Genomic DNA, 19,500 nt, shown 5'->3' with positions numbered 1-19,500 from the left:
ATCTGAGAGTAAAACAGTCCCACTGGTTAGCCTTCCAGACCAGATTATGATGACACACACTTTTAATCTCAGTAGCCATAATGGCACACGCCTTTAACCCCAATATCCATACTAATTGCCATAGAAACTGGGCGGTAAATCCCTTTAATCCCAGCTCTAGAGAGGATTATAAAATGGGAGGAAACAGTTCTCAGTCACATAGTCTCCTACTGAGATTCCAGGAGGTAGGATCACCATTTCAGACTGAGGTCGAGGTAAGAGCCAGTGGCTGGCTGTTTTGCTTTTTGGATCTTCAGGTAGTCTTTATTTATTAAAATCCACTATACCAGCCTAGCAGCAAAATGCACCTTCTTTTCAACTTCACAAGGAGTGTTCACCAAACATAATGCCCTGGCTCTCAGAAGAGCTCTTGGCAACTTTTAAAGAGTTGAAGTCACACTAAGTAAGTTATCTGATCATTGTAGAGTTAATCTGGAAATCAGTGTCAGAGAAGTAACATAGTTCTAAACACTCCTGAATTATCCACGGGTCAGGGGGGGAAAAACAATCTCAAGGGCAATGAGAAGTTCGTTTGAACTAAACACAAGTAAAATGCAAAGTATCAGAATCTGTGAGATCTAGTCAAGTGTGATAGCTTGCATCTGTAATCCCAGTACTTGGGAAGTTGAGGCAGGAGAATTGTTTTGAGTTTGAGGCAAGTCCTGACTACAAAATGAACCTGTCTAAGAAAATGCAAAAATAAAGAAAAGAAAGAACAATTTGTAGCAGGGCAGTGAGAACAGTTTATAACACCAAGTGTGTATTTCAGACAAAGACTTCAGAGCAAAACCAAAACCAACCCAGGGTAGACAGAAGAAAGGAAATCATAAAACAAGAGTGGAAGTCACTCAAGTTGAGTTCTAGAAACAATAAGGGGAATGCATGCTTGCTTGGAAAGAGCAATAAAACTGATACTAGATGAGACAGAAGATCGGAATTATAAACATAAGAAATCGGAACAGTTCACTGTGAATCCAACAGTTGTTACAGAGGTAATTAGGAAACTGCCAAATCCTCTCCAGCTATAATACAGCTGGCATGAAGTCCACTGTTCTTTGGAGAAGAAAACTTGAGAGCTCATCCAGTTCAGTGAGATAAGGGAGAGGGAGGAAAAGTCCACATCCGAAAAGAAGAAATCAGTTGTCCTCCTTGCAGAGAACACAGTTGTGAGACTCTGAAGGAGTCCAGCAACGAAATAAACTGTGCAAAGTCAGCACACAGAAACAGTCAAAGGTCTGCATGCTAGCTGTGTATGATTGAAAGCCTAACTAATCAGAACCATTTACAATAGCCCTAGAAGCAACAAAATGCTTAGGCATAAACTTAGCATTCATAGGGCTCTGTTTCTGGAAACCACAGAAGTCCAGGACAGTGAGTCAAAGACAACCACACTGTGTTCATGGATGGGAAGACAACAAACTGAACATACAGATCTATGTTCAATAAATCTGTGGTTTAATGTGTTCCCAATTGAAAACTCCTCAGAGATATTAGCTGCTAGACTGGTATGTTCTGGAATTTACATGGCCACGGTAGCTGGAGTAGCCACAACAACAGTGCAGCTGGAGGAGGCACAGTTTGAAGTTACACTGCCAATCACCGTGATATAAGAGTGTAGTGTGGATCAGAGGTGAGACAAACGGTAGTGGGTCAGAGCAGCAACCAGAGGAAAATCAAAAGCACAATTGTTGATTTCTCATGAAGGCGGCCAATGAAACTGAATGGAGAGAGCACAGTTTTGTTTCCCAACGGTGGCTCTGAAATGCAACTTTGCACAGAGGAAAGGAAAAGTACCTCAACTTTAAGCCTCACGCGTGATGCAGAAATGGCAAAATACAAAGCTTTTAGAGGGCAGGAGAACATCTCTGGACCTAGCATTAGGCCCCTGGACATTACGTCAAAGGAACAGCCCACTGATGAAAAGGACTCAGCCCATTGGATTTTATGATGATTCAGAAATTTTGCTCTAAGAAACTGAGGAGAAAGAACAAACACAAACTATGCAGAAACATCTGGGAAGCACCTGTTGCACAAGAATTAGGATCTGGGACATGCAGAGAATTCTTAGTGCAGCAGCATGCAGGTAGCAGTTTGATTGACAAGAATGGGGAAGGACTAGTTGCCCCAGTGACAGTATGTCTGTAAGCCACTAAGAAGATACTCAGCACTGGGGTGTTAAAGAAACATAATGAAACCCACATTGGGTATTGCAGAACACTAGGTGTTGGGGAGCACACATCATACTGGTAAGGTACAGGTGACATAACATGTGATAACATTGACACACTCTCATGAGATGATGTACAAACATGCTGTAACAATAACCCTGTCCTTGGCTTTTGCTTTAGAGACATGAAAACTTGTATTTACATATTCTCCCCATGAGAACATTTGTAACAATGTGGTCAATAATTGTCCCCAATTGGAATGAATCACAGGCCCTCAGCAGGAGCTTGGAGGAGCTTGCTGTGCCCTTGAATCCAGGTCACCTAGGTGGTGTGACATCCCCACAGCATGGCCAGATAGCAGAGACTTGTGAGAGGCCTTCATCCAAGATCTCCCAAGGAGATGCCTGAGGGGGCAGCAGGCAGTGCATCAAGGGTAGCACCAGCTTCTCTTGGCAGAACACAGAATAACTGTGACTTTGCACATGATTGAGGCCCAGGAACTCTATACACCCAGTATCTCCTATCCCTGATGTTGATCTTCTCAGAACTGGCAGTCATATGAGGACTGGCAGCCCCATGCTAAAGAGTATTGGGGTGGGCCTCCTGGGGTCAGGTCACTTTACTGCAAGCATCTACTATTTCCCCTGGGGAAAGTGTGACTTCTTATTCTAGGAATAGGGCATCACCAAGGATCTAGGCTCTCTGATCAGTCTCAGGCCACCTCCTAGACAAATACCTGTGCCCAATTAATTTTAAGAGGTTTATTTATAATAAATACAGACTTATTTAAAAGAAGTAAAATCTGCAGAACTAAGCAAAATGAAGGTGTCACATGGGGCTCCCTGCACTCTTGGTTCTGTACATGAGGCCTTTGCTTTGCTCAGATGCTGTTCTGAGCATTCTTTGTGTCCTGTTGGAACAGTTGTATATAGCTTGCCCACCCGACTGCCACTGCCTTTGTATTTGTGCTGTATGAGTGGGAGCCTGCACTGGGGTGGGTATTTGGCAGGGTTGTCACCCTGACCAAAGTCTCTGTCCCTACAGACAATACTACTGGTATGACGAGCGGGGGAAGAAGGTCAAGTGCACCGCCCCCCAGTATGTTGACTTTGTCATGAGCTCTGTGCAGAAGCTGGTAACTGATGAAGATGTGTTCCCCACAAAATACGGTATGTCTCTTGCAGCTTGTACCCAAACCCTTATGCAAAGCCAGCAGGTTCTTCAGCACTGAGCTAGAGAGTGTCTGGAGTATGATTGCAAGTGGGGTGTAGAAGGGCTACCTCCAGCTTTGTAACTCTGGTTCCTGCTCAGCAAAGGGGGCTGGGCTAATGAGGGAGGGAGGTTCCCATGCAGGGTTCAGCTCAGTTAGAGCCAAATACCCACCTACACTCTGGGGACCCAATACTTGGCCCCCCTTTGGCCCCTGCTACCATCTCTGCACAATGAGTCCATCACAGTCCATCTTGCTGGGGTTGGTATTTCCAGACCTGTCAAGGTCCTAATGAGGGCTCAAACTCATCCTGAGCAGCAAAAAGCCAGCACTGTTCTACAGGTATCCTCGTGTACTTGTTACTGCTCCTCTAGCTGGTCTGCAGATAGCCCTGGGGTGTCTACTGAAGGAAGCATATGAAACCTGAGGGCCCACCACATATTCTTTGCTGTGCAGGTGGCCAGCATGGCTTAGCCAGTGCCTGTTACTCTGGGCACATGCCACTCTGGGGGACAGGTTGCTGGGAGCGCTGTGGAAGAATAATAGCAGGTGTGAGCACTTCAGGCCCATCCAGGAGAGCCTAGTTGTAGGAGCCTGGCCTCATTGCGGGTCTATGACATGTGGCTTACCCCTAGGTAGAGAATTCCCCAGCTCCTTTGAGTCCTTGGTGAAGAAGATCTGCAAGTATCTGTTTCATGTATTGGGCCACATCTACTGGGCCCATTTCAAGGAGACCTTGGCCCTTGAGCTGCACGGACATTTGAACACACTGTACGTGCACTTCATCCTTTTCGCCAGAGAGTTCAACCTGCTCGACCCCAAAGAAACCGCAGTCATGGACGACCTCACTGAGGTGCTGTGCAGCAGCCCAGGTAGCGGTGGTACCACTGGGGATGGGGCTAGCAGTGGAGCTTCCGGAGCACAGAACCACGTGAAGGAGAGATGAGCCTCCAGGGCCAGATGGATGCACATGTGCAAAGAGACAACTGTGTGTCTGTGTGTGCGCACACATTCCCCGGGCGTGCTGGTGGCAAGGTCTGAGGGCCCCAGGCTGCGCAGAGTGTGGGCTCCATGGATGCCGCTGGAGTCAAGGCGTGTTTCCTGACTTTCCTGTTGGATGGATGAGTGCTGTTTGTAGTGAAGAGCCTTTGGAGTCATTCATTCATTCAACAAACATTTATTGGACTGATGTTTTGATTTTTCTTCTGTGGGGCTTTCCTTTCTTGGGTCTTCCATGTGGCTCTTGCCCTCCCCTCCCCTCTCTCAGAGGGGCTCTGCGGCTTTGAAAGTAGCACCTTGTGAGGTGTCTCCCCCTTGTGGGGCTTGCTCTGCAGACCTGGAGTTCTGCTGTGCTTTGGGGATGGGCTTTTTACAGAGGCCCACCCTACAGCTTCCCTCCCTAGCCCTTGCCTGGATCTTGGCTCGGAGCCCCTAGGGTAGAGAGGCCTGGGGTGACCCTTGAGGGCCCACACCTGCTGCTTGCTCCTGTCACCCCTTCTTGCTGCCTCCTCAGTGCCCATGGAGGTCCCATTTGTGCATAGGGGCCAGGGTAGCATCAGGACCTGGCTGAGTCCCTGTGTGGAGACAGGGCTGTCAGTGAAAGGCAGAATCTGCTTTAGTTCATCTGTTCGGTCATAATAAAAGAATTCTCTCAGGTCAGAGCCTGTGTCCTCTCGGTCTGCTCTTTCATATTGCTTTTCTGAGTCTTCCCTGAGGCTCCTTGACCTTATCCTCACTCATTGCGCCTCCTTGAGTGAGGATGGAGGCCTTCAGACCTGTTTAGATATGGCTCAGGTTCAACATTAGGGGTCCAGAAGGAGGCAGCCTGCTGCTTAGGTGGGGACTGGGCCTAAGCTCAGGCCTGGAGCTGGCCCTGCGCCCAAGTGGGCTAAAAGGGGCGGGGGCAGGAGACAGGCATGGTTATGGCTTGTTCCTCACAGACAACAAACTTGAGTCTTTGGATTCTAGCAGCCTGTTTGCTGTGCTTGCCAACAACTCCTGGGATGCTCTGCCACGACAGGTTTCCTTTAAATTGTGGGCCTTCCTGGGTTTTAGGGTTCACCGGATCTTCTGGTTCTTCACTTACTGAACCATCAGCAGCCTCCTGGGAGGCTGAACTTGAGGCTGGAAGCTCTTCTGTTAACTATGGGGATTTAGCTCCTGTAAACACCTTGACCAACCTCATCTGTCTTCTGACATTCTCAATAGCTATCTGCCACTGTCTAATGATGGCCAGAAAATTCCAGGGTACATGGAGTGTTCAGTCTACTCCCTCTCTATAGGCACCTTCTGAGCTTGAGGCAGGAAGATGGCATGTTTGAGTCCAGCCTAGGGCTATACAGGGAGTGCCTATTTTAAAACAAAAACCCTCCCTGAACCAGCTTAAAGCCTTCAAGCCATTAGTCTTAGTTCCTGGGAACAGAACCCATCAGACTATCTGAGCCTCTGCCCCTGGGTATTGCCCACCACATCTCCTGTCTTAGCAGAGACCCCTTGAGTGGAAACCCAGGGTGCCCATGAAACTGTTATGTCTAGGACTACTATAAGGAGCCTGTGCTGGGGCCTCAGCTTGCTGGAAGTACCAGGGGGAATCATTGGGGCAAGGGAGTACAGGAGCAAAGTGGAGCTTGGCTCATTGAGACTTCCCTCTCCACAGCTCCCAGGGAACAAAGCTACCATAGCCCTGGCCACCCAGTGTGGGGGAGGGTGCCTAGTGTAGATAGAGCCCATGGCTGGCTGCTAGGAAGATGGGCTTCTAGCTGGAGCTGCTGTGTGGAGTCTGAGACAGAGTCTAAGTAGCATGGTATACCTCCCTATCTCCGGGTGGTGGGGTTTGACCTGACAGGAAAGAGTGGCAAGACCTCCAAGCACATGGTGTTGCCACACAGCCTTCTGAAGGCTATCCTTGAAGGCATGGACATCTAAATGAGGGCTGCCACCTGCTGAGCTTTGTGCTGGGGCCCAGCTTCAATGCTCTGAGGCACACAGGGCAGTTGTGTGTGCTATCTACCATATGTAGATGGCTTCTTGCTGCCTTCTTGTCCCTGTCGTGGTTCTCACCTGTACAGGGGGAGTTGATCCATGAGGCAGTCCTTGGATTTAGCCTTTGGTGAAGTTGAGCTCAGATAGAGGCTCACTGCTGATAGAAAGGCATGTGTGGGGCTGGGCGGTGGTGACACACACTTTTAATCCCAGCACTCGGGAGGCAGAGGCTGGCGGATCTCTGTGAGTTCAAGGCCAGCCTGATCTATAAGAGCTAGTTCCAGGATAGGCTCCAAAGCTACAGAGAAACCCTGTCTCAAAAAAAGAAAAAAGAAAAAGGAAAGAAAGGAAGGCATGTATGGAATGCCTAGAGGTCCCTAAATGGTAGCAGAAGTATGGTTGTAAGTGGGGGTTGGGAAGTGAAGGAAAGGGTCCAGCCAAGAAAACCCACTCCACCCCTGAGAACGCTGAGTTGCTGTGACTGGTTGGTGAATGGAAATACAATGTGAGCAGCACTGCAGGTGAGGGCTCAGGAGAAAGACATGCCACTGGGACTGAAAGATAAGTGTAGTAGGAGAGTGACTGCACAGCTGGGCTGGAAACTGGCAACTGGAGCATCTGGCAGAAGTTTCCAAACAGCATGAAAGGCAAAGCCTGGTCTTGCCAGTGTGCAGTCTGAGGGAAAGAAGACAGAAGAGCTATCGCCCAGCAGGGAGCTAACATGCTATGTGAATGACAGATGACACTCAAGTTTCACTGTCAGGACAATGTGCTCCAGAAATAGAAGCCCGAATGAAGCTGGGCAGTCCTTTGAGAACCTCACAGCTACTAACACCTTTGGTCAGCACCCTGGCCAAAAGCTGAAAGTAGAGCAAAGATTATTTGTGAAGGACTTGCTGGCCTCACCATCTCCCCCAGGAACTGTGTCATTCTGCCTTCAGGATGGAGACTCACCAAGGTAGAGAGAGGTTGGGTTTTGAGCATTTCTTCCTGAGGGTGCCAGGTTGTGCTTCACCCCTGGGGTCTGAAGCGCCCATCAGAGTATCCCTCTGTTCTGCCTATACACTTACTGCTGGGCCCAGTTATGTCCTGAGATGGGGGCTGGCCTCTAGAGGCCTTCTATTTACTTTTTGGTAGTCCTCTCCTCATTTTAATTTCTTCAGAAGAGTGTGCAGACCAGTAAGTTTAATACTCAGTGTGAACTGCATGAGGCTTCCTTTATTTTTTTATGAATAGTGGGCTGAGCTTGTTTTGCCTTATATACAGTTAGGAGTAGGATTGTGGAAGGTTCCTTCATGGGCCCTGAGGGTGCAATAGTGTGCAGATAGGAAGCTGCTGGCCTACTTAGTGCCCACCAAAACTCACTGTAGCCTATATATCCAATGGGCCAGCTGGAGGAAGATTGACTGGGGGTGGGTGGGTTGTTGTTCTTAGCAAAGCAGATGCAGGAAGAGAAGACACGGGAAGACATCTTAGCACCCAGACCCAGGTAATCAGGCACCTCTGGATCAAATCCTTACCTAAACAAACATTTCAAGCCAAAGTTAACTGAAAAGCTCAGATAAGAGCTTGGTCCCTTGTCCTCGCCAAGTACCTTCAAAGTACCACACTCCTTAGAAAGCACAGAGACCTCCAGAATTAAGCAGAGAGTGACCCTAGCTTTACTGTGTTGCTTTCTTATCCTGGGTTTTGAGCTTGATTCTGCAGAGTTGCCTGCCTCCATTAGATCACAATAAAGCTAGGCAAAAATGGCTTAGATGTCTCTGGTAAGATTGTGTGTTAACTAGGTCTTGTGCCAGGGCAGGACCTCATTTGGGTCTACTCCATCCCCAGGAAATACACAGTAGTGTCAGAGAGCCCCAAAAAAGTAAAAGTAAGCTGGCATCAACTAGGCAGAGGCCAGGGATGCTGTGAACTCCTACAGTTCCAGGCCCATTAGCCCTCCCCCCAACTGTCAGTATGCTACATAGTAGTAGAGCTCTGCCACCAGGCAGTGTGGCACAGGTGTGCCAAATGCACTTTTCATGGTCTGGGCACTTTGCTCAGACTCTTGAGGATTGTCCAGCCTCGGGTTCCTGGCATTCAAGACATGAAACTAGACCTGTCCTACGTATACTAGCAGCCGAGAGGTGGTGAGGCTACGGGAACATGGAAGAGACTCTTAGTGGAGAAAGTCCAAGTGCTAGATGACCTCAGGCATATCTGGGGTGATGCTGAAACTGCCATGAGGAAGAAGACAGCTCTCCTGTCACCTCTGCTATCTTCCTAGCAGATAGCCTTGCCAGCCTATGTCTCTAGACTGCTCTTTCCTTAACTCTGGTTTTCACTGGAACCCATCTTTGGTGGAAGAGCCCAGGGAAACGCCCCAGCCTGTTTAACAGACCCCCTTCCAGAGGTGGAACTCTTCCCTGAGCACAGCCCAGACAAGTACAAGTTGGGGACAAGAGCCACTTTCAAACATCCTGTGCCCTTTCCCATGCCCGCCCAGCCCTGACGGAGACCTTGCATCACGTGTCTTTACGGAAGGAATTTATTGTTCCAGAACTGAAATTGCTCACAGTTATTTGACAGGGGTTACACCAGATGGGGCTTGTCCATTTCTGTGATGTCTGCGAGTCCGCATGTGTCCAAAGTACAAAAGAGGAAGGCTAACAAGAGGTATTGCTTTCAGTATCCTGACTCCGTGGATAAGCCCCTTCCCACTTGTACTGCGTGGCTTTGCTGTTGTTACAGGTGTTTGATTTTGCCCTATGTATGGGAATCCCAGCCTATGGTGGTTGAATGTAATAGAAGCATTAAAATCTGTACATGAGGGGAAGAGCAAAGGCATGCATGAAACCTGCCCCCCGGCCCCTCCTGCTGCTACGCTGGGCACCTTGGGCCAGCTGGGAGGGACTGGCTCAGCCAGACAGAACGGAACACAGACAAAAGCTGAGGATGAAGAAAGTGAGGTGGGCTTCAGTGGACAGCAGGCAGTGGTGTGGGCTCCTTGCCCTTGCCACCTCCAGGAGGAACCCACTGCATAGCACACTGCTATCTCCATTTCTGGCTTTGATTTTTTTTAACTTTTAATTTTAATTTTAAAAAAGCCCGAGGTACCCCTGCCATCCTATATGTGAGTAGGGTGCCAGCTCAGGGTCTTCTGCCCCTTCTCGCTCAGACACCAAACCAAGATCACTCTCAGCCTGGTGCAGCAGAGAAGTACTGGTCAGTGCCTCTGGGAAGCAGGCACAGCTGGCCAGTGCAAGCTGATATCCTGTATCCTGAGCCCTCGTGTGGAACTGGAGTTGCTGCTAAGTAGTAATAAAACAACCCGGGACAGAGCTAACCACATCGTTCTTTAAATATATATATATTATATATATGTATATGTGTATAGAAATAGCCAAGAGCAAGGAGCCGAAACACAAACTCTAGCTCTGCCCCAGCGGCCCCACCCCACACCCTTTTTCCAAAAACAACCAAGAAAAGAAAGTTTATAAAAATATCTTGCAGGAATTCTTTTAAAGTTTACAGTAGCTTGCCAGTGCTGCATCCACTGGCCGGCTCCCCACCGTTCCCAGCCCCAACGGCTCTGTCCTTAGAGGGAACCTGGGCTCTGGACCCACCCTGCCCAAGTCAGACAGACAGAACAGACAGACAGATGGCAGGAGGGTGCTGCTGCTGCTCCCCCTTCCCTGAACAGAGAACAGAGACGTAAAGAAACTCAATAAATTAAAACAGCAAATAAATAATACTGGTCTCAGCCCAGCCCCCACAGTTGGCCAGCCCAGGCAGCTCTGGAGCACCCAGGTCTCTTATTTCCACTTCAGCCCGAGAGAACCATCTCAGCCGGAGCTCTGCAGCCTGACAAGGTGGAGCAATGGATGCAAATGAGAAGAGGTGGCCCTGGTGAGGCCAAAGTGTGGAAAAGGTGAGGTGAGTGGCCCAGGAGGCCTCCAAATGTGGCGTGGAGGACAATCCATTCCCACTGCTTCTCCCACCATGGTCCCCTACCCTGGAAGATGGTGGACAGGTTGTCCCTGTCAAGGGTCTGGTCACTGGGAGTCCAGGGTGGCTGGGCTAGAAGAAGAGTCCCCCTGGGAGTCAGGCCCTCCTCCCTTGGGCCATGCAGAGCTGCCTGGGAATGGGCAGAGGTGGACAGTGGGCTGGCCTCTCTGCCCAGCAGCAGCAGCAGCAGCAGGAGGAGGGGAGGTGGTCCGTAGCAGCTGCCTTCGCTCAGCCAGTGTCCACACGCAGCACAGAGGATGGCCTCGTGGAGGTGACATGTTAACTTTTCGGGATAATTCCTGGTATCAGAGCGGAAACAAGCGATGCTGTCAGAGACAGGCAGAGACAGACCGCAAGAGAGAAAAGAGAGTAAGCCCAGCAGCCCAGCCTGTGGGCCGTGCCCTGGCCACTCTCCTTTCCTCCCAGGCTTGAGACAAGTTCTGGGCAGGCAGGTGGGGCCTGGTCCACACGGTGGCAGAAGGCCACAGTCAGTGCTGTGCTGTGCTGTGCTGTGCTGTGCTGTGCTGGGGAGGGACTAGTGTCTAAGGCTGCTCACGGTGGGCGGCGGGCGGCCCCATCTTGGCCATGTCCTTGCCCATCGGGTACTCGGTGTCCCCTCCAGGGCCAGCGGCCGCGGAGTCACCCAGGGGGCCGTGGGCACTCCGCTTGGCGGGTGTGCTGGGGGCCTGGGCCGCCTGCCCGTTCTTCTCGTCTGAAAAAAGTTGTTTAATTACGTCAAAGAAGTTACTCAATGGGGTGCCTGGGTACACAGAACAGAAGACAAAAAGAGAGAAAAGAAAAGAAAAAAGGGGGAAGGGGAGAGAGGGAGGGAAGGAGAGAAAGAACAAACAAATGAACGAAGGGGCCTTGACAAGAGAAAGAAAAACCCAATGAAATGAAGTCAGATGGAATGGCAGAGCAAGGATAGGCGGGTAGCAAGCAGGGCGGGCAGGCGGCCAGTGGGGTCCCTATAGTGCCAGGAGCAATGCAGTGGGAGAGGCTGCTGTGGAACAGACCCTGGGACCCTCCGTACCTTCAAAGTAGATGGGTCCTGGGGGCTGCTTCTGAGAACTGGGGCCCAGGACTGGCAGTGAGATTCCTCCCTCACCCAGTGTAGCCCTGAGTCTTCCTTCCCAAGTGTTAGGGCCACGTAAGCTGGCCAACCCCAGGTATAAAAAGAGCAATGGAAAGACCAGGGCTGAGTCAGACCCTGGGGTTGGCTGCTGCTCTGTGGGTAATGATTGCTCTCAGAAAGGGTGGCCAGAGCCAGTGAGCAGCAGCATACAGGGAGCGCCTGGCCCTGGCTAGCACAGACAGTTTAGCAGCAGACAGACAGGATGAGTGGTCAGCGGGCAGGCAGGGAGCTGGGGACAGGCAGCCACAGCTGGGTTTCTGGTCCTGGAGGGCAGAAGTAATGGGTGACCCTCCACCCTCCTGAGCCTCTGCTCACTACCCAGCTGTGCCAATTGGATACTTTGGTTCCATTCCCTCGCCTGACATCAATCTGAGCCCAGTGCTGCATAACCCTCCTCTTCTGACTGGCATGGTCTGTGGACAGGTGTCATCTTGCCCTCCAGGGCAGTGCTACATATAGGCAGTGCTTTTATATATAAGATCCTTGTTGGCCTCAAGCACAAGGACCTTTTCCTGCTCTGAGCATTGAAGTCCCTCCTCAGCCTGGCCTGATTGTAGAAATGGGGAGCAGGAAGTGGTTAAGACCACTCTGGGTAGCAGATGGGGCCCAGGGGTGGTGGGCGGTCCACTGCCTGTGCATACACAGGGGACCCAGTACAGTCCAGGGACAGTGGGACAGCACTAATCAGGGTAGGCTGTGGGGGCACGCAGTGGAGGTGACAGGCTGGGGGCCAAGTGAGCGTGAGGGGTTCTTACCACATTTGGAAAGCCGCCCCGTCATCACCTCCATACAGTTAGTGTTGTCTGGAGCACAGAATGGAAAGAGGGAGGGAGAGAGTAAACAGGCTGCCCACCTGCAGCCAGCCACCGTGGGACGGGGCGGGGCCTGAGAGGGCTGAGCCAGGAGTCGACAGAGTTCAGAGGGATTGGGGCTCATAGAGGAGCAGGGCTTTGAGTAGGCAGGGCCCTAGAATACTGGCTGGCAGGAAGAGAGGAGCTGAACCTGCAGAGACAGGGTGAGGGATCAGGCAGGCCCAGGGAAGTGTAGAGTTTGGAAGGGGCAAAACTGAGAGCTAGGATCTAGGTCAGAGCAGGCCTGTGACTACAGTTGGGTAGGAGCCAGGCAGATAGTGGAATGTCACCTTCAGTAGCTAAAGCCAGAAGACTGGGTGTGGTCTTTTCCCATCACGGGCCTTTCTCCCCTGGGCTAGATAAACCGCTTGCTCTAGCAAGGTTTAACAGACCACCTACACAGTGCCTGTCCCTCACCACCCACTGGCATCAGACCTGGAGGGGGTGTCCATGGGGCCTACTCATTAGAGGTTCCCAGCCTTCTCTCCCTGAGTGGGGTCCATGACTGGATGGTCACCAGGTATCCTGGAGGTCTATTTCTGTTCACCCCCAACAGTGTCTTTGGAGCCAAGCTCATTGGACTAGGGCCCAGGACACGGACCCAATGGGAAGGTATGGGAGGGGCAGGCTGCCAAGAGTAGGTGGTGCCCAGCAGTCCTAGGGTGAGCTCCAGCACTGACAGAACTGGTGAGTGGGTCCTGTACATGACACTGTGGGGTATGACAGAACATCTTATAGGACAGGGCATGGAGAGCTGTCCAGTACTCAGGAGTCCAGCATAGTTGCAATGTCTGAGTGATCACTATGAGCAGAACCCCAGCAGCATGCTAGCCCCTGGTTTCCTTGCCTTGAACAGTCCTGGCCTGCTTCTGCCTCTGCCACTGCCTGACATTCCTTGATCTCAATTTCCCATTACTGTTGCTATTTCCAAGCATGCTTGCCTCTTTCCAAGATGAAAGCCTAAAGCCCCGGGAAGACAAGATTGACCGGAGTACAAGTGCCTACAAGAGCATCTGACCCTGCCTACTCGAGAAGAGAGGAGAGCTGAGCCCAGGGCTGCTGGGCAGCCCCACCTGCCAGGAGATGATAAGGCCCATGTTGGGAGCACATCTATAGGCGATGGGATGAGGATGGGATGAGATGAGGAACAGGTGGAAAGGACCTACACACACGCACGCCCACACACACACACACACACACACAAAGAAGTGCCTAATAGGTAGGTGTGCACGCAGGCATGCACGCGTGTGCATGCATACACACACATAGAAGTGACTAACAGGCACACGCGTGCACACACACACACACACACACACACACACACACACACACACACACACGAGGTGACTCTAAAAGGCCCCAGCTGTGGAAATAGTAAGCTGGGAATAGGGCTCGGAGAAGCTGGCCCTGAGCCACATCCCATCTCTTCTAGACTTCTCAAGAGTGTCTTAAGTATCCCCATGCCATTCACCATCAGCTTGCCCCTTTGCTAAAAGATAGCCCAGACTATATCCTAGCTATTATTCTGACACACAGGTCCCATGTGTATGCCTGTGCATAGGGCCAGACACACCGGTACTACCTCCTCCCATAGACACCAGCAACCCAGATACCTTTCCTAGCACCCTGCTGAGATCAGACCCCCCCATCCTGCTTAAGGCAGAGCTCTGGTAGTGGCATGGGGGTGGCAAGTCCCAGCCACTGTAGAGTGCTACAGGGGGAGCCCCAAGGATCAAGGCCTTGGGCCTTAGTCCTAGAGCCTGCTCAGGCTGCCCTCATGTCCAGCTGCCTGGGTGCTGAGCCTGCAGGCCTGTCCGGAGCCTGGCCAGGTGAGTGGCCACGGGAAGCCCCTCTTAGGGCAAGCCTGGCTCCTGCAGAAGGCCCTGCCCGCAGCCCCTCCCCTCCCCGGCAGCAGGCCGGACACCTTACCTGCCAGCGTCAGAGGCTACTCTCGTAGCTGGTGGCCACCTTCTGGCCCTTAAGCCCAGCACCCCAGCTTAGTCCTGGCGCTGGCGGGGGTGGTTCTACGGTGGACAAGAGGCGCCTTTCAGTGTGATGCAGCCCACCATGCCCGGGGAGGGGCCCTGCTCCCTGAGGGGTGCAGCACTGCTCAGGGCAGGGAGGTGGGCATCGTCAGAGTAGGAGGCCATGTCAGTCCTCATACCTCCCATCCAAGCAGCACTAGCCACAAATGCTATGCCAAGCCCCCACCTCACCTGACAGGTGCTGGGCTGATGGCTGGTCATGGGTGCTCAGCAGCTGGGCCTGGATGGTCTCCACCACCCTCTTGAAGCGGCGACTGGGGCCTGGGGGAAGAGTGGCAGTCAGGGCACTGGAAGGACCAGTGGGGGTGAAACACAACTACCAAGTCGGCTGGCTTACCTGAGAGCAAAGTGAATGTGACTGAGTAGATGCCATTCTCCTTCTGGGCCTCTCCACCCTCAGTGTAAGTGATATCCACCTGGAACTTGACTGGCTTCTGGAATACTGCTGGGCCCCCTGTTGCTTTGTATTCAGCCCGGAAGCTTGTCTGGGAGATGACGCTGTGGCTGAGGCTGGGTATCTGTGGTGTGCACAAGCTGGACATGAGCGCAGCTTACCAGCAGGCCCCACTAGCCCACTCCTGGACCTATGGGAAGGAGACCTCGGAAGAGCCAGCACTATGTGGGCACCAGACACATACCCAGCCTTCCAAGCCATCTCCAGTTTTGAGAACCAAGTATAACACAGAAGACTAACAGAGAGAAACTTACTTCAGAGCCCCCTTGCTCAGTCAGCCAGGGTGCACACTAGCCACTACCCTGGGTTTCCCACAGAGAAGCTTACACTGGAAGGGGCTAGATGACCTTACAGCCCTGAGTCAGGAGCATCACAGTAGTGAGCAGGAAAGCTAGGAGCCTTCTGCGGATGTGGGAGGCTGTGTGTGAGTTCACAGCACTGAGGGCTGATCACATGGACTGGACAGAAGTAAGAGCAAAACTAGAAAGCAGTCAGGGTCACCACAGTATACCGGACTAACCTCCATGGGAAAGTACATGGGGGCCCAGACTGGCCTGGTGACCCAGGGGCCTTGGGAAGGGATGTAATGGATGGAGGTGAGACGTGCTAAAGAGACACAGCAGGCCAAGAGTCTGGCCAACCTCAAGTGTAAGTACTCCCCTGGCTTGAGGCTTCTGGCAGACATTCTCAGCTGTCCTCAGGGTACTAAGGAAATCTTTCAGCTGTAGCCACAGATATGGTAGCCTAAAGGACTCCAGGGCAGAATGTCTGATGAGGCAAGGGCACCTTGGAGCAGGACCTATCTTGGAACAAGGCAGGCACTTTCTGATGGATGACCGTAGAAAAGATGACTTCCCTGAGCAAAAGTCAGTGCACTGAGTCCTGAGTGGGAGGTCCAAGCAAAGGAAAGCCCCAGAGAGGCCTAGCCCAGCATAAGGCAGCCCCAATTCTGAGGTTACTCTGGGAGTCCATATCCTGGCTGGAAAGTCTCATCTCCAGTCTTTGGGTCCCTTTCTGTTTCTCAGAACCTAGAGAAGCTCATGTTCTCTGAGAACCTCAGCATCTTCAGGAAGTTTGGGAGCCACTGGAGGTCACAGACTTCAAATAAAGAAGTAGTATGAGAAACAGACTATGGGCTTCAAGATGTTAACTGAGTGTTATCAGAGTCCACACAGATCCCTCAGGTCACAGTGTCTTTCAGATTCACATGGCCACCTGTGTTTCACCCTCAGTCTCAGGGAGGCTTCACCTGAAGACCAGCACACCCTAGCCATAGGCAGCTCCCCACTCCCAGAGGTGCTGTGCAGTTCCCAGCAGGCTGAAAGCCTAGGCAGACAGTGGTGGTCCTGGCAGACGCACATAAGGACAGGTGGGTGCCCAGAGTTAGTGTGAATGAGAGGTCCTGTGTTCTGCCTGGAAGCTGGGCCCATGGGTGAGGGTGGCTGGCTCTGCCGTAAACTTACTGACAGGAAGGCATGGACGATGTCAGCCTTGATGGAGCTCAGGGGCTTGTCCTTGATCACCACAAAGATCTGTTCCTCCTTCTCCAGGTTAATGAAGTTCCCGAACCATGATTTCTTGGCCAGCCTAGGCAGAGCAGAGGCTCCAGTGATGAGAGTGTGATGCCTGGTCTGCTCCTGTAACCCCCATAGGGGCTAGGGCAGTAGAGCCTCCCTGCAGAGCAGCGCTGAAGCTCCCAGCAGCCCAGAACAGCTCTGTAGCCCCAATGCTAATAACCACACCACTCCTAACTCCACAGTCCAACACCAAGGGCATCCCAACTCTAAAACTTAACCCACAAACAAAACCTAACCAAATATCTTTCACTGTAACAATAAACCAAAATCCTTAACCATAACCAAACTCTCCTAACTATAACCCCCAACTTTTTCCCAGCATCCATAACCTAGACCTATATCCCAGCCTGAACCCCATGTCACTAACCCAGACCCCATGTTTTTTAACATGGACCCCTTGTCCCAACCTTTACCCTATAACTCTAACCCCAATCCTATGTCCTTCACCATAAATCCACCCCAACACCAAACCACACATCCTTGACTCCTACAGAGATGTCTGAGTGGCACTTGCTAGACATTCCACTGGGTAGAGCAGGGGACAGGGGAATGTCTAGGTCTCACCCTCTTTTGGGTCCCTAAATTTTGGAGAAGCCTGCTTTCCAACTTCCTGGCAGAAATGTTCCCAGTTTGTTGCAAGCTGGGGCATGGTACAGAGTCTGGTAGGGTTCTCTGGGGTGAGGTAAAGATTATGTGGTTCCACACGCAGCATGTAGAATAAGATCCATGGCAGACCTTAGGGTCAGTTTGGGAAGGGCCTGCCCATAGCTCCTACTGCCACAGCCTCATCTAGGTCTGGCACCCATCGCCCACCTGAATACAGGACTTGTTTTCCTCCTATGGTAGCTTGGCCTAATGCTAGGCTACCACTCCACTGCTGCCCAGCTGGCCTCAGCTGTCTGACAGGATACAGCAGTACCACCCCAGCCCCACTGCGACACTCCTCACTGCATACACCGTCTCCTAAGTTGTGAATACTTTAGTCCGAAATAGAATCCCTCAGCTCCTGGGCCTGGGAATATCAGTCCAAGGGGACAGAAGGCAGATATCAAGCTTCCCAGTCTCACCTGCACGTTCCCACCAACTAAATGTGCATCGAAGCTCTTGCCACCAACAGCTGCAGAGACGGCAGCCCACCCCACCACCATGGGCAACTACAAGATTCTTTCCTAACCCTAGAGACCACCACAGCCTACTGACACTTGGCTTGCAGCCTTGAGACCAGAAAGCAGAATGCCCGGTCAAGTCATTGCTAGATGCCTGTTCAAGAGATCCTAGGGGAGGCTGAGCTGTAGGCTATCTCATGGCAACTCCCAGTCAACATAGTCAGGGAGACTTGGCTGCAGTGGGGGCACAGCACCCCCAGTCAGATGTACCCCTGTACAAGTGACTCAGAGAGTCTAGAAATAGGGAATGGCCAGAGAAGCACTGGTGGTCAAGGACAGTGTTAGCATGTGGCCAGCATGAACAGGAATATCTATGCTGAGCAGCATGGAGCCTCTGTTAACTTGGGCTGGGTATAGATTTTCCTGGCTGTGTGACTCCCCCCTTCTTTTGCCTCTGTGGCAGAAACAGACCCCCAGCCCCTCCATGCTTCTGCTGTCAGTTCTGGGTGTATGTGTCCCTCATGTAGACCCTTGTCCCCCTATACCCAAGGCCCACACCTGGGCCTAGAGACCAGCAATGCTTGGGATATTTCAGAGCAGCCAAACGGTTCTAGAAAACACAGGTGGAGTTTCTCATGAAAATCACAGATGTAAGCAGTAATACTTGGCTGATGTGGCACTAGAGGCGTGGCCATGACTTAAAAAAAAAGCCAGAGGATCAGAGGGGATTGCGTGGTCCAGGGTGACACTGCCCACAGTAGTGCTCTGGTGTCCATATTGCTGGGCCCAGATGCTAACCTGGGCACACAGAGTTCTGGGTATGGGCCATAAAGGTGCATGAGAGAAGGACCTACATCAGTAGGCAAAAACCATTCAGCTGGGTGGGCCCCAGCTTGCCAGCTAAAGGGAAAGAGAAAGGCTTTGGAGGAGAGAATTCTATAGATTGCTGTCGCTCCCATGGCTTCCAGCCAGCCGGCCTGACATGGACAACCAAGGGAGTTAGTTCCTGAGATACCTTTCCTCTCCTCTCCCAGTTATAGTTCTGTGGAGGCTCATGACCAGTGAGGGGCTGGCCGGTGAAAAAAAATGAGGGTGTTAAGCCCTTCTGAACCACCGTGCAGGGCTTGGGGGTGGGGGCGTGGGGAAGCTTCCAAAGGGTCTTGATCAAGGTGGTGGTGGAAGACCAAGGCTTTCTCCTTGGCCTTAAGCTACTGCCACAGATTTTCTACTTTTCTTAAAAAAAAAAAAAAAAAAAAAAAAAAGGTATTTCTAAGCAGATCTCTAAGACCTTTGATCAGAGCAACTAAAAGGCCTAACCTAGGCAAAAATGGTCCTGTGCTCCAGAGCTTCAGGGCAGTTGTGGTTATGGAGCCTCTGACCTCCACCTGGCCAAAAAGCCTGCGCAGCGATTACCTCTGCAGACGCTGCTCCCAGTGGGTTAGCACACAGCGAGCAACCTCCCTCGGGTCCTTACTGAGTGCTGGCAACACAACTCCTCTCTGGCCACTCTGTGAGGTTGTATAGCTACAGGATCTACACCATGCTCCCCCCATCTCAGTCATATGGCATTTTCACGCTTTCGCACCAGTAGCTACCAAGGAAGTGACTACCGGAAGGCCACTGTTAAAGAAACAAAGAAGCCACACCGTACAGGCATTTTGTGTTTGCAGGGTGGCAACACTGGGCCCACCTATTATATTCCCTTTCCTCCAGCTGAAGGCCAGGGGTACTCTGCCTGTCCCAGGCCTCTGCCAACTCCCCATCCCCACAAGCATCACAGGTCGACCCCATTTCTCCTTGTGTCCAAACCATCCCTATGACCCCTTAGAGTCCTAGGAAGTCCAGGGCACAGTCACTAGCCCCTAGCCAACTTCAGATGCCTCTGATCAGAGTTAGGACATGTCCTGCCACTGACATTCCTCATATGGACAGGACCTAAAGTC

At 51.7% G+C, this 19,500-nt stretch overlaps 2 protein-coding genes across 23 annotated transcripts in view; one reads left to right on the top strand and one right to left on the bottom strand.

Moving 5' to 3' along the window:
• Mob2 (MOB kinase activator 2) overlaps positions 1-5,076 on the top strand; it is a 56,831-nt gene extending 51,755 nt beyond the window's left edge. For 2 of the 3 annotated variants that reach the window (XM_075972817.1, XM_075972816.1), the window contains exons 4-5: positions 3,252-3,376; positions 4,053-5,076. In XM_075972817.1, coding sequence (XP_075828932.1) covers positions 3,252-3,376; positions 4,053-4,363 — 436 coding nt within the window. In that variant the 3' untranslated portion in view covers positions 4,364-5,076. The remainder of the gene's footprint in view (positions 1-3,251; positions 3,377-4,052) is intronic. The other variant, XM_075972818.1, reaches the window with a different exon arrangement.
• Positions 5,077-8,913: 3,837 nt separating this feature from the next.
• Positions 8,914-19,500, bottom strand: part of Brsk2 (BR serine/threonine kinase 2) — a 52,574-nt gene continuing 41,987 nt past the window's right edge. For 3 of the 20 annotated variants that reach the window (XM_075972799.1, XM_075972800.1, XM_075972801.1), the window contains 7 exons: positions 16,338-16,461; positions 14,758-14,938; positions 14,592-14,681; positions 12,280-12,327; positions 11,423-11,544; positions 10,946-11,101; positions 8,914-10,688 (listed from right to left, as the gene is read on the bottom strand). In XM_075972799.1, the coding sequence (XP_075828914.1) occupies positions 10,437-10,688; positions 10,946-11,101; positions 11,423-11,544; positions 12,280-12,327; positions 14,592-14,681; positions 14,758-14,938; positions 16,338-16,461 (973 nt within the window). In that variant the 3' untranslated portion in view covers positions 8,914-10,436. Of the gene's footprint in view, positions 11,150-11,422; positions 11,545-11,596; positions 11,788-12,279; positions 12,328-14,304; positions 14,400-14,591; positions 14,682-14,757; positions 14,939-16,337; positions 16,462-19,500 lie in introns of those variants that run through there. The other 17 variants (XM_075972811.1, XM_075972814.1, XM_075972809.1 and 14 more) reach the window with 14 other exon arrangements.

The sequence above is a fragment of the Microtus pennsylvanicus genome, chromosome 5 (assembly GCF_037038515.1).
Source record: "Microtus pennsylvanicus isolate mMicPen1 chromosome 5, mMicPen1.hap1, whole genome shotgun sequence".
Lineage (NCBI taxonomy): Eukaryota > Metazoa > Chordata > Mammalia > Rodentia > Cricetidae > Microtus > Microtus pennsylvanicus.
This window is presented reverse-complemented; position numbering and strand designations above follow the sequence as displayed.